General features: G+C 39.8%; 1 protein-coding gene across 4 annotated transcripts; it reads left to right on the forward strand.

Moving 5' to 3' along the window:
• Positions 1–43: 43 nt before the first annotated feature.
• On the forward strand, positions 44–12543 carry LOC132874566 (uncharacterized). Of its 4 annotated transcripts, XM_060910858.1 has the most exons (18): positions 44–366; positions 479–577; positions 723–1022; positions 1169–1480; positions 1560–1613; positions 3204–3524; positions 3672–3986; positions 4071–4121; positions 4669–4722; positions 4880–4930; positions 6006–6089; positions 6202–6220; positions 6331–6362; positions 6452–6483; positions 6573–6639; positions 11828–11868; positions 12075–12182; positions 12348–12543. In XM_060910858.1, the coding sequence occupies exons 1-17, from the start codon at positions 321–323 to the stop codon at positions 12165–12167; spliced, it is 1971 nt and encodes a 656-aa protein (XP_060766841.1). In that variant the 5' UTR covers positions 44–320; the 3' UTR covers positions 12168–12182; positions 12348–12543. The 4 variants fall into 4 exon arrangements, with proteins under 4 accessions (XP_060766841.1, XP_060766840.1, XP_060766842.1 ...); XM_060910857.1 differs by lacking the exon at positions 12348–12543 and having other exon boundaries at positions 12075–12277; XM_060910859.1 differs by lacking the exon at positions 12348–12543 and having other exon boundaries at positions 6455–6483; positions 12075–12277.
• Positions 12544–13222: the final 679 nt, after the last annotated feature.

Here is a 13222-nt window from a genome sequence, read left to right on the forward strand (position 1 = left end):
TCTTTCCTGAGCTGAGCTATGACACGTTTAATACCCTGAAGAACCTTTGTCTTTATTGGTTATCACTTGGTCCATAGATGAAGGTGAGCTGTGAGAAGATGGAGATCCATGGACAGAAGACTGCAGTCAGTTTCATCCTCAGAACAACGAGGAGACGAAGCACAAAGACAAGATACACAAGAACCAGCAGTGGATGAGAATGAATGAATGAATGAATGAAGTGTTGGATCCCAGTCGTGGATAAAACAAGTTCTCAACTTCAACGTTTTCCTGAAGGATGAACATCTTTACAAATTGTCAGAATTGAGAGTAATGGGATCATGTATCTAAAAGTTCTTGTTGAGTTCTGCGTAAAGCTGCTCAGAAGTGAGTGTGTGAGCCTGAGCACAGTTTAGAGGTGTGTATTCTGATAAACACTCGAGTGTTCGTGGTTTTCCTGTGGCTTAAATGTTCTGCTTCCTGATTCTGTTCTTTTCAGATGAGCGTCTCGATGATTTCACTTCGTCCAGTGGCTGTGAAATGGCAGCGCTCGTCTTCCTGTTCTTCTTCCATCTGATTCTGGACATTCGCTCTCAAAGTGAGTCGTTCTTATGGTGCTGGGATTTGAGGGATTTGTTCTCAGAGATGTTTCAAAAATAATTCAAGAGATTTCAAGCAGTGACATTCAGTTTGATGTTCAGTGTGTGTATTAATGACACGGTGTGTTTTCTTTATCATTGTAGATGTTCCTCAGCTGCTCGTGTCTCCTGAAGTTCTCACAGAGAGAGGATCAGTGGAGCTTCACTGTTCTGTTCCATACAATGTTAAAGTGTCTCGGTGTTCTTTCTACCCAGAGGGAGACGACACAAATATTAAACCCTCTCCATCTCCATCATGTCGGCTCTCAGTCACTGGTTCTGATCTGATCAGGTGGACAGGACGCAGCTCTCCTGGAACACTTCGGATTATTTGTTTCTATGTGTTGGATAACTCTGTTCGTTCTCCTTCTCCTCACTCTCGCCCAGCTCCAGTCACAGTGCTGAGTAAGATCAACATTACATTTTATAACATGTCCATCACTGTCTCATTTACACTTTTAATGCATTTAACAACATGAACCTCTGTAATAATTCTGTCTTCATTTCTATATGTCCATTATAGTGTTTTCTCTCTCTCTCTCTCTCTGCAGATCAGAAACCAGTGCTAAGCGTCGTTTATGATAATCAGTTTGATGAATTCAGATTTTCATGTGAAATCCCAGGGTCAGAGTCAGTAACTACTGATTTTAGCTGTAATCTCTACACTGGAGAAAAAACTCCGCTTTTCCAAAACCAAAGATCTCAAAAGAGTAAATCTGGGAAGGTTTGTATTTTTCCAGCACAGAGAAATGCTGTGTTTAATCGTCTGCAGTCAGTAAAGAGTCGTGAAGTGAGCTGTGATTATTCAGTGACCTCTGACCCGACTGCTCGCTCTCCGATGAGTGAGAAATACAACACGATGCGTAAGTTATATTTAATCAATTACATTTCTTTTATAGCTTTGAATTGTGTTTGAACTTATTCACATCTGTTGTTCATCAGGTTTCTTTCATTCACCAACACAGTCGTCCATCACTCCTGAGAAATCTCCTGCACGTGAGTTCATTTTATTTTATTTCCTGCTGTTTGGTTCTGTTACACTTTTTCATGACTGAAGTTTAATGTGCATTCTGTTACACTTGTAAGATTCATTTATTTTATTTCCCATCTTCCTCTTTTTTGAAACAATATTCTGTAGATTATGTGTGAAGTTATTTAGTGATTAAAGAGGAATCAAGCTTTGGTAAATTCATTTCTTTCGGTGTCACAGTTTAATTCCCCAAACTCACACATCTGGAGGTTAAAACAGACGCGTTACAGTTTAATGTCTTCCTTTAGATTTTAGAAAAACAGATATGAAGATGAATTTACTCTGAACTTTCTGAAACCCTCCTTGTGCATTTACACTCTCAGGATGGAGAGAATTACAGCAGGAATCGTAGTTTGATGTGTTTTCCACATCTCTTCTGGAATCACTTCACCCAGCTCCCTTTCCCATTTAGCTAACACAGATAATGTTGAATCTGTTCTCGCTTCCGTCAAACACCAGTACAAATCTAAGGCAGCTTTTAGGGATCGCTTTACTATCAGCTTGTACATGTCGCTTTATGTTCAGATGTATTTTATCCTCATTTATTTTAATAGTTTACTATAATAGTCCCACATTTGTATGGTAAATATCAAAACAAGTCCTGATTTATTCAATCATATGTATTTTTTTTTTTAGTTCTTGAAAGCTTTTCATTTCACCCTTTTTAATAATTGTGCACATGGCTGTCATTCATTTTTCCACCCAATGTTTAAATCTATTATTGAATTTTCTTGGTATAAATTTGTCATTGAAAGCCGTCCATTTGAGTCGTCCAACTTCCTTTCCTATTTTTAGATGTTTCACTGTGGAGTACTGTATATGGAGAGTAAAATATACCACTGGGTGAAGATCCAGTTCCTCTTTTATATCGATGGGGGTCTCTGATTCCCCAATACTCGCCTGAATTGGGGATTTGAAAGCAGAACCTTCAATATCTTTCCATCGAGCTACAGAACCTCCATTACACCAGGAGATTAGTTGACGCAGTTGTGCAGCATGAAAATATTATTTTAAATTCAGAAGTGCCCCCCCCCCTTGTCTTTTGGCAGGAGTAGTGAGGTATAACGTTTCCTAAGTCGTTTGCTTCCTCACACGAATCTTGCTCTGAGCTCATCCCATTGAAGGAACTGATCTTTTGATATATGGAGAGGCAGAGATGAGAACAGATATCACAGATGTGGCAAGATGTTCATTTTTACCACATTTATCCTGTCATTGAATCCCAGTGGAAAAGTGATCCATCTGTCAGTATCTTTCCTTATGGTTTCATCAGTGTGTTCATAGTTAATCCTGTATAGTTTGGAAAAGTTTTTAGTTCTGTTTATGCCCAAATATTTCATTGATTTTGCTGCTCAGTTTATTCTCCATTCCTTCAGTTCTTGTCTTGGTGTACAGTTTAATAAACATGGGAATTTGTGTTTTGAGTAGATTTACTTTACAGCAGGAATCAGTTTGACATTTCATTCAGAAGTCGGTGACTGATGTTGTTCTGGACTCTGTGTGTGTGTGTGTGTGTGTGTGTGTGTGTGTGTGTGTGTGTGTGTGTGTGTGTGTAGATGTTCCTCAGCTGCTCGTGTCTCGTGAAGTTCTCACAGAGAGAGGATCAGTGGAGCTTCACTGTTCTGTTCCACACAATGTTAAAGTGTCTCGGTGTTCTTTCTACCCAGAGGGAGACGACACAAATATTAAACCCTCTCCATCTCCATCATGTCGGCTCTCAGTCACTGGTTCTGATCTGATCAGGTGGACAGGACGCAGCTCTCCTGGAACACTTCGGATTATTTGTTTCTATGTGTTGGATAACTCTGTTCGTTCTCCTTCTCCTCACTCTCACCCAGCTCCAGTCACAGTGCTGAGGAAGATCAACATTACACCGAGTGTGTATTATTGTCTGTGTGGATCATAACATTTCTAATAGACATTTATAATTCCTCAATTAACATTCACAATGGAGTATTTGATGCAATTGATTAATTCATTCATGAATATTTTATTAATTAATTTATTTATTTATCTCTCTGCAGATCAGAAACCAAAGCTAAGTCTCAGTCATCTTAATCAGTCTGATGAATTCAGATTTTCATGTGAAATCCCAGGGTCAGAGTCAGTAACTGCTGATTTTAGCTGTAATCTCTACACTGGAGAAAAAACTCAGTTTTTCTCAAACACATCCTTTCAGAAGAGAGACTCTGGGAAGGCGGTTTGTGTTTTTATAGCAGATAGAAATGATGTGTTTAATCGTCTGCAGTCAGTAAAGAGTCGTGAAGTGAGCTGTGATTATTCAGTGACCTCTGACCCGACTGCTCGCTCTCCGATGAGTGAGAAATACAACATGACGCGTAAGTTATATTTAATCACATGACTGGGCTTTGATGTGCATCGCTTTATAAATCTGATTCATTTTTAATCCATTTGTATTTTAGATTTCTTTCCTGAAACACCACAGCGGCCCACAACTAAACCCTCCCCGACTGGTCAGTCACTCAGTTTTAATGCACATTATAATTCTGAGGTCTTCGTTTTATTCTGCTTAATTTATATTCACGGAGTAATGCAAAAAAAAAAAAAAAATCAGTGTGTGTAGTTTATGTAAATATTTGTGAGTTCCTGTGTTCAGGTGGTTTTATACTGGAAACTGCTCGAGTGAACTTTGTGCAGTTTTATTCCCATCAACACGAGAAAGTCCATGAACTGAGTTACAGGATACTGTTTATTATTCATATCTGTGTTTTATTGATATCAGTTATAATCTGATCATTCTCTCCTGGAGCTGAACGTGATAGAGTTCCTCAAAATTATACTCATCATCATCATCATCATCATCATCATCATCAGATCTCAGCCAGTTCTCCTCACTGAAACTCACGAATTCATATCGAACAGAAATATCACACTTAGAGACGATTACTTTAGATAACAGTTGATTTTAGGATTAAAACAATCCCCTTCATCTTTATTTTCTATAATTCAGTAAATTCTAAATGTTTCTTTTATCTCAGATTTTGCTCTTTGTTTTGTCAGGTTTTTCTTCTCCCTCAACAACGTCATCCACAACTAAAGAGAAAACGAGAGCAGGTTCCATTTAAATTCAGACTTTTATCATTCAACATTTAATGTGCATCATTTATACATTTTCAATTGTATTATTATATTATTCATTCTATTTTCTACAGATATACAACAAACAATTATTTGGTCTTTTTAAACATGTATTTGTTTTTCCTTTTGTTAGAGTCTCATGGACCATCAACTCCAACCACAGACAGAAAGAAACCGACTGCAGGTCAGTTCACTCCTTCAGCTCCCGCTGTTTATATCCTTCAGTTACAGGAAACAATTGAAATTGTTTTTATTGCATTTTGTAAATTTCTCTGGAGATTTTCCTGTTCGTAAAGTATCAGTCGGAAGTTTGTACACCCCTCCTCTCCTAACTCAGAGGGTTTTTTTTTTCTGTATTTTGACTTTTTTACATTGTAGAACAATACTGAAGATATCAGAACTATGAAATAACATCTGGAACATATATGGAATTATATGGTCAACAAAACAGCATGAATAAAAAATATATTTTTGATCTCAATTCTTCAGCATGTTCAGCGTTCCCCTTGATGACTCTTTGTACACTAGTGGCATTTTCTTAACAAGCTTCATGAGCGAGTCACCTGGAACGCTTTTCAATCAACAGGTGCCTCGTCAAAAGTTAATTAGTGGACGAGTTTCTTGCTTCTTAATCCTTTTGAGATCAAACAGTAAATAATAAATAATAAAAAACACATAGTAAACAGCCCAAAACACAAATGAAGTAATCCGTCCAGTATCACGTCACGATCCGAACCACTAAGTAAAGAGAAACGACATCCATCATTACTTTAAGACACGACGTGACTTTTAATTAATAAAAATAAAGATAAACACTGAATTCGAAGAAGGTGTGTACAAACTTTTGACTGGTACTTTATTTCTCATGTAAACACCACAAGAGGCTTAAAAACTAATGACTAGCAAGAGAATTTTGTTTATTTAATAGTTTTGGATTAAAAATCCAAACTTTAAAAATCATTGTGATATAAATATTTTTGGATTATCGTGAATGTTCTGTTCCTTTCACAGATTTAGAGCTCATACTGTACATTTCACCTTCCTCCATAAACTTACAGTATAAAACATAATATTTATATCGCATTAAATGTACAGTGGGGGAAATAAGTGTTCAACACGTCAACTGTTTTTCAATGAAACATATTTCAACTGTCGAGATCCACACGAAAATATTGAGCAGACGTTTTGTATTTGCAAATTCTCCAATATTTTATCCAATAATAACGAAAATATCTTGAATTTTACACGATTGTGTTCAGGATCTTTGTCGGTGCTGCTGTCAGTCCTCAGTGTCTGTGTTTTACTGGCTGGAATGATGAGCGTCTGTCTCTGCAGCTTTATCAGTAAGTCTTTAACTTCATCTCCTCGTGTCTCTCCTGCACACCGTCCTGTGTGAAACTGATCATGGAGATCGTTCAGATCTGACAGAAGGTGTTTGTTCTGTTTCTTTTCCAGGGAAGCAGACAGCTGAGAGGTGAGAGATTTACTGTGTTCAGCTTAATCGTGTATCTTTGGTTTTATCTGATCGAAACGCCTCATAGCCGTGTTTATCTGAGTGTTTCTGTGGATTTCTTCCCCCAACAGACGCAAAATGGACTTGACCCAAGGTGATCAGGGTACGTTTATTCATTTCTTTCCTCTCTAGAGCCACTGAGCCTTGATAAAGATAAAAAAAAATTGTTTGTTTTTTTAATTCTTCTGCTAGAAGGCGTGTTATCCATGCACAAGATGAAGACAGTAAGTCGCTTTTCTGATCATTAATGACGATCAGTTACTATTAATGCTTCGGTATAAACTGATATTCTTTCCTTCTGTCTGATGTTTAGTCCGGTTCAGAAGATCCTGGAACTTATTCTGTGATCAGCTCAGTCCCCTCACCGTCCCTGCTTTTCGGTAAGTCATACAGTACAAACTCACACACATCACATCAGGCTTGTAATACTCGAGTCCAGGACTCGTGCCCTAATTTTAAGGACTCTTGACTTGGACTTCAGCACCGATGACTCAGACTTGGACTCAGACTCGTAACTACATGAGGACTCGTAAATTGGCGATGAGGACTCGGATTTTGGGTGCTCCGGTTTCCCCCACAGTCCAAAGACATGCAGGTTAGGTTAACTAGTGACTCTAAATTGAGCGTAGGTGTGAATGTGAGTGTGAATGGTTGTCTGTGTCTATGTGTCAGCCCTGTGATGACCTGGCGACTTGTCCAGGGTGAACCCCGCCTTTCGCCCGTAGTCAGCTGGGATAGGCTCCAGCTCGCCTGTGACCCTGTAGAAGGATAAAGCGGCTACAGATAATGAGATGAGGACTCGGATTTTATCTTTATTTTTTGTAACATGTCATAATAATTTGGCATAAGATATTTATATCTTCATTAATTTTTGTTTGAATTTTGTGTGAGAGTGTTACACCTGCACGCCTTGGTGTCTGCATCAGATAGACTCTCGGGCGCGCTCTGGACAGCGCAAGCGGAGTCTCACACGTGCACCATAATGATGTGGTTTCACATCAAGGCAGCAACAGCCACCATCGAATGGTGCGGTTGGAGTCTTGTTCTCTGACTTGAACTCGACTCAGATCAATAGTGGACTCAACTCAGACTTGATTCGAACTCGACTCAGATCAATAGTGGACTCAACTCAGACTTGATTCGAACTCGACTCAGATCAATAGTGGACTCAACTCAGACTTGATTCGAACTCGACTCAGATCAATAGTGGACTCAACTCAGACTTGATTCGAACTCGACTCAGATCAATAGTGGACTCAACTCAGACTCAACTCGAAATTTTCTTCGATGACTTGGACTTGACTCAGATTTGAACACTGAGGACTCAAGACTGGACTCGGACTCAAGGTTTAGTGACTCGACTACAACACTGCATCACATACAGTAACATCATGGTGCTTTGAAACATCCACACAAAAACAAAAACATAAGGATGTAGAAGTGGTGAAAGAAATTGGGAAAGAGCAGCTCAAACATGCAACGCCTGTGGTCAAACTCAGCAAAAATCACACTCATGTTTATCGCTGCCACCGTTTCAACTCAGTACGCTTCTGCTTATATTTCCAGCAGCCACTGGACCCTGTAAAACAGTCGTGATTTTTCTGTGGCTGAAGATCGGGGGTTCAAGTTGACTCTGCTGGGTCCTTGAGCAAAGCCCTTAACCCTTTGTGCTCCAGGGGAACAGTATCATTGCTGACCCTGGGCTCTGAACCCAAGTTCCAAAAAAGCTGAGCTATGCAAAGAGAAGAATTTCACTTTAATGTGATGTATATGTGAGAAATAATACCTTCTTCTTCTTCTTTTTCTCAAAGCCAAAGGGACAGTCCTCCACATCTGGTGTTTGGTGTCCTTTCCACACTGACTTTATTCAGTTGGGGTCTGTTACTTGTCTTGAACTCACAGCTGTGTGTCATCAGCATATTCATAGAGGTTGGCACTATGTTTATGAATTATTGTACCCAGGAGCACTCAGTGGCGTAGCCAGGATTTTTTTACATGGGGTGGCCAAAGAGGGGCCAAGGATACACAAGGGGTGGCCATGCTGTGACTAAATAAGGGGGGGGTCCGGGGGTCCTCCCCCAGGAAATTTTGAATTAGCTAGATTTGATTTCCTGTATTCTGATGTATCTGTTGGCGTATCTGGTGCCGAACTCATGAACAAAACCCATGTGAGCCAAGAGGTCAGAAATTAATGTATTAATTTATTTATGTAACATAAAGCATCTGCAAAACAAAGAAACCATCCAACTTGTTTACTCTAGTTAAGCATCAGGATTTTAACGATCACTACTAAAATGCAAAAGTAAAAACTAAAAGATCACCTGTCCCAGGCACCTGGGAAGTAGTAAGGATATTAGTCAGGCTTGAATAAAGAGTGCTTTGCTCAGGAAAAGGAAAATACTTGTATACTTAACTCATACATACAACATACGTAAACACTTACAACATGTTGTTACATTGTCCATTGTAAGTACTGTACAAACTAAATGTGTTGAGTTACAAAATGTGTTTGTGTGTGTGTATGTGCGCGCGCGCGCGCGTGTGTGTGTGTGTGTGAAGATGTGTTACATGTAAATACAAAAATGAAGTGCATAAGTTGTGTGTGTGTGTGAGAGGGAGTGTATGTTCAGAGTGCATGGGTGGTCTGTGTGTATGTGAATATAGGAATGTAGTGCATGAGTGGTGTGTGTGTTATATGTGAATATAGAAATGTAGTGCATGGTTGGTCTGTGGGTGTGGGTGTGTGTTGAGAGTGCACGAGTGTTGTGTATACCAGTGAGCGTGTTACATGTAAATATAGAAATGTAGTGCATCATGCATGAGTGGTGTGTGTGTGTGTGTAAGAGAGCGTGTGTGTTGTGAGTGCATGAGTTGTATCTTATAGTGAGCGAGAGAAAGACATAGTGTGTGTTAAGAGAGTGAAGTATGTGTTCATATATGAGAGAGAGAGAGAGAGAGAGAGAGTGTTAAGACAGTGCATGAGTGTTACATTTAAATGTAAAAATTTAGTGCATGAGTTGTGTGTCTGTGTTGAGAGTGTATGAATGTTACATGTAAATATAGAAATGTAGTGCACAAATTGTGTGTGAGAGAGCGAGATAGACAGTGTGTTAAGAGAGTGCATGAGTGTTGTGTATGAGTGAGTGTGACAATTATTAATCAATGTGTTCTCCCACCAGTAACACACAACATCTCTATATTTTCATGTAACAGACAAACATTAACTTTAAAAGTTGTATTCAGCGGTTAGAGCGAGCAAAGTGATTCACAGACAGCTAACTTGCCGACATAATTTTCTCTTTTGAGTCATACAATCCAAAACCACCGACGTTTTGCTTTCTATCTATCTATCTATCTATCTATCTATCTATCTATCTATCTATCTATCTATCTATCTATCTATCTATCTATCTATCTATCTATCTATCTATCTATCTATCTATCTATCTCGTATCTATCTATGTGTGCACACAGCACAAATCCCACTGTAGCCGGATATCTATAAAGACGCATATTTATCTATACGGTTGCATTTACATGTAAACGAAGGTTTCAGTCACTGAAAACGGATACTTTCAAAAACCCCGTGCAAAGTGGAGATTTCTGGAAACTCGGGAGATTTCTGGAAACTCTGAATTGTCTGAGGACAGAATTGTAACTGTCTGTCTACAAAGTGAGAAAACTTGAAGCGAGTATAAGAGATGAATAACTTACATCCCAAATTAATCGCACGTTCACGTAGTTCGTAGGTTGTTGTGTTGTCGGATTAGAGCATGACTATCTGATACCACCTGCTGCTTGAACGCGCAAAATGTTTATGTGCTACGGTAATATGCATCCCTGCAGAAACCAAATAGGCGGAACAAAAATCCAGCGGGCGGAACTAACATTTCGTGGGACATATCGATTTTATAAATTTTATTGTCCGGCCCTGGGGTGGCCAGGGCGGGGCCAAGGCGTGCCCTGGTGTGGCCACAGCCCCCCTGGCCACCCCTTTGCTCCGCCCCTGGGAGCACTATGTGACTCTCAGCTCAGCTGATGGTGGATCTCTATCTCCTTCCTGTTAATGGTAACCTGTCACCTGTTACAGCCCGTCTCAGAGGGGCTGCCATCACCCGACTACATTCATGCAATGCTGGTGTTTGACCAAAACCAACTTTCACTTTTCATTGGTAGCTGAGCTGCTGTCTTTTCTCAGATCTTGCAGTTGAATTATCTTCAAAACCAAATCTGATAAACATCTCATGACATGTTCTGTGAGTGCATGGGCTGCGTTGCCAATGTGCAACGTGAAACAACAACTTGCACATTGTTTCCTGAAACATGCAGACTGTAACTGTTAAATATATTTCTTTTTTAAAAAACAAGAATGAAAAATGAAAAAAGAACACTCACCACATCATGTGACTGAGGAATATTTACATTGAGCCTATGTTCATTTCTTCAGGAACAGACTCTTAAAAAAAAATCATACGACTTCGACAAATCACAATATGCAGAAAACTTTTCGGATGAATTTGTAACAATCAGGAATGTGATCGGCATCACGGTCTCATTCTCTATTATTAAACAAACAATCTATTCCTCTTCTTTCTGATAATCAGGGGTGTAGTGGGCGTGGTACGCGGGGGTACGCCGTCCACCCACTTCTCCCGAGGTGAGATTCAAAAAAAAAAAAAAGACAATAAATTTAAAGAAATACTCAAGTCTTTAAGAAGGAGTGCATGGTAGGGCTTAACCCAATGGCTGCATGTCATGTATTTTGTATCCGCAGGTGCCTCAATCGCGCCAGACTAAATGCTTGATTTATTCGATTGGTGCCTTTTATAATAAATTTCAGCCCATTGCTGGTTTGTATGCGATGTGAGTGAGTGACGTGACTTTTTTTGAACTTCTGGACACATGCTGTTGCCACGGCAGTAAGTAGGCTAGTAAAAGTATCGAATTCCGAATGCAGCTCGGCTCAAATGAACATGAATCGAACATGAACAAAGATGTTTGTGTATCATAATTTCCAATATTTTGGCTTCACGCCTGATAGTCCATGTTAAACCTATGCAAGGTTTATGTTGAGTTCCAGCAGCAGAGTGGTGCTGTCTACGACGATGCATTCGGAAGGAGAAGGCGAATTTGTTCCTCTTTAGCCATTTCGGCATATTTATTGGAGACAAAATAAACCGCGGCTTTTCGCCATAACAGTTGGGCTGTACTGACAAACACGAATGAAAATTGCACACATAAAAATGTCTGAAAAAAAGTGTCTTCTTGTGCCCTCTTGTGTTGTTAAAAGAACGTAACATTTATACAAATCATTCAGACCAAACATAGGCGACCAAACAAAGGCTACCGCTTCTGACATGATATCAAATCGATGACGTCACGAATCGCGTACCCCCACTTTAAAAATCTCCACTACACCACTGCTGATAATTGTTGGAAAAGTGCAGTAAAAGGTGACGGTGTAGTCGAAAAAAAAAAAAAAACTTTGTGAATCACTGTTGAATAATCTGCATGTCATGCCACTGTGTGACGACTTTAACGCTCTGAATCATGTGAATTCATTTTCAGACAGCAGCTCAGACAGAAAAGAAGATTCTGTGAAACCAGAGGTGAGTAACAGCTTTAGGAATGTGACGTCTGCTGAGCTGTTCTTCTGCTTTGTTGTCTGGTTTGAACATTGCAGTCTTGCAGTGTGTCATTGCTTTCATTGGTAACTGTTCTGAAACACACCGGTTTTTAATGCAAGTCGAAAAAAATCTTCTTTTAAAACGCTGCTGATGGTTGATGTGTTCCTGTTTTGCTCTGACACTTTTAGGATGATGGCGAGCACGTGTACTATTCCATCACTGACACTCAAGTGGGCCCCAAAGATAAAGGCGCAGTGTACAGCCTGCTGCAGATGCACTGATGCACCTTACACAGTGTAAATTATTTCTCATTTTTATGTTTTTTGATGCAACACATGCCTTAAATTTAATACTCAGCTCTGGAACTTTAAATAAATTGACTTCAAGTTGCTGTTTGGCTTATCACAATTTTTTTAAGATATTTTTCTTGCACTTTTTTCACCTTTATTTGGATAGGACAGTGTAGAGACAGGAAATGAGCAGGAGAAAGAGGGATTGGGAAATGACCTCAGGTCGGAATCAAACCTGGGTCCCTGGGTTTACGGTATGGCACCTAAGCCACGACGCCCCCGAGGTTATCACAATTTATCATTAAACTATACATACCTTTTTTCAACTTCTTTCAACTTCAACATTGAAATAAAGTTTTTAAAAAAGTGTGAAGTTTATTGTACATTATTGAAGTTTTGTAATTGTGTAGAACAATGAAAAAAGGCTTCTCTTGTGAAACACAGTCACAACATTTTATCAACAGCATGACCAGATTCTTCAAATCACAGGTTTGTATGAAGCAAACATGGCATCAACACTATCACCCCCTGGGGTCCGAGTGCATGCCAGGATATCCCGGAGGCGAAGTGGCCAAGTGGTTAGAACGCTTGACCACTAAGCGAACAGTCCCCGGTTCGAGCCTCGGCTCGACGGGGATCTGGGGCTCGCTCCCCGTCCACCCAGCAGTGAATGGGGACCTGGTGGAAACACTGGGGGAAGTAAGGTGGCGAGGAAAGGAACTGGCTACCCTACCTCACTATGCCGATGGCCCAGGACAAGTGCGCTCTCTAACAGGCACTCCCCCAATGTACGAATCGTATATGGGACCCTCTCTTCTTCTTCAGGATATCCCCTGTTGAGAGGAACCGCTCATTCACAGGAACTTTTTTAATCACAGGGATTTAAAAAAATTGTTGATATAGCAAAGTTTTCTGTTTCTGTTCAACAGTGATGGAAGGAGTCTCCAGTGCCAGTGGTTTGGAACAGTAAAGCTGTAACTATAAATGGATAAAAAAACATCTCTGGAATATTTTGTGTTTTGTAGGAAAATGAGGAAACAAGAGGC

Source organism: Neoarius graeffei, chromosome 26 (genome assembly GCF_027579695.1).
Source record: "Neoarius graeffei isolate fNeoGra1 chromosome 26, fNeoGra1.pri, whole genome shotgun sequence".
Taxonomy (NCBI): domain Eukaryota; kingdom Metazoa; phylum Chordata; class Actinopteri; order Siluriformes; family Ariidae; genus Neoarius; species Neoarius graeffei.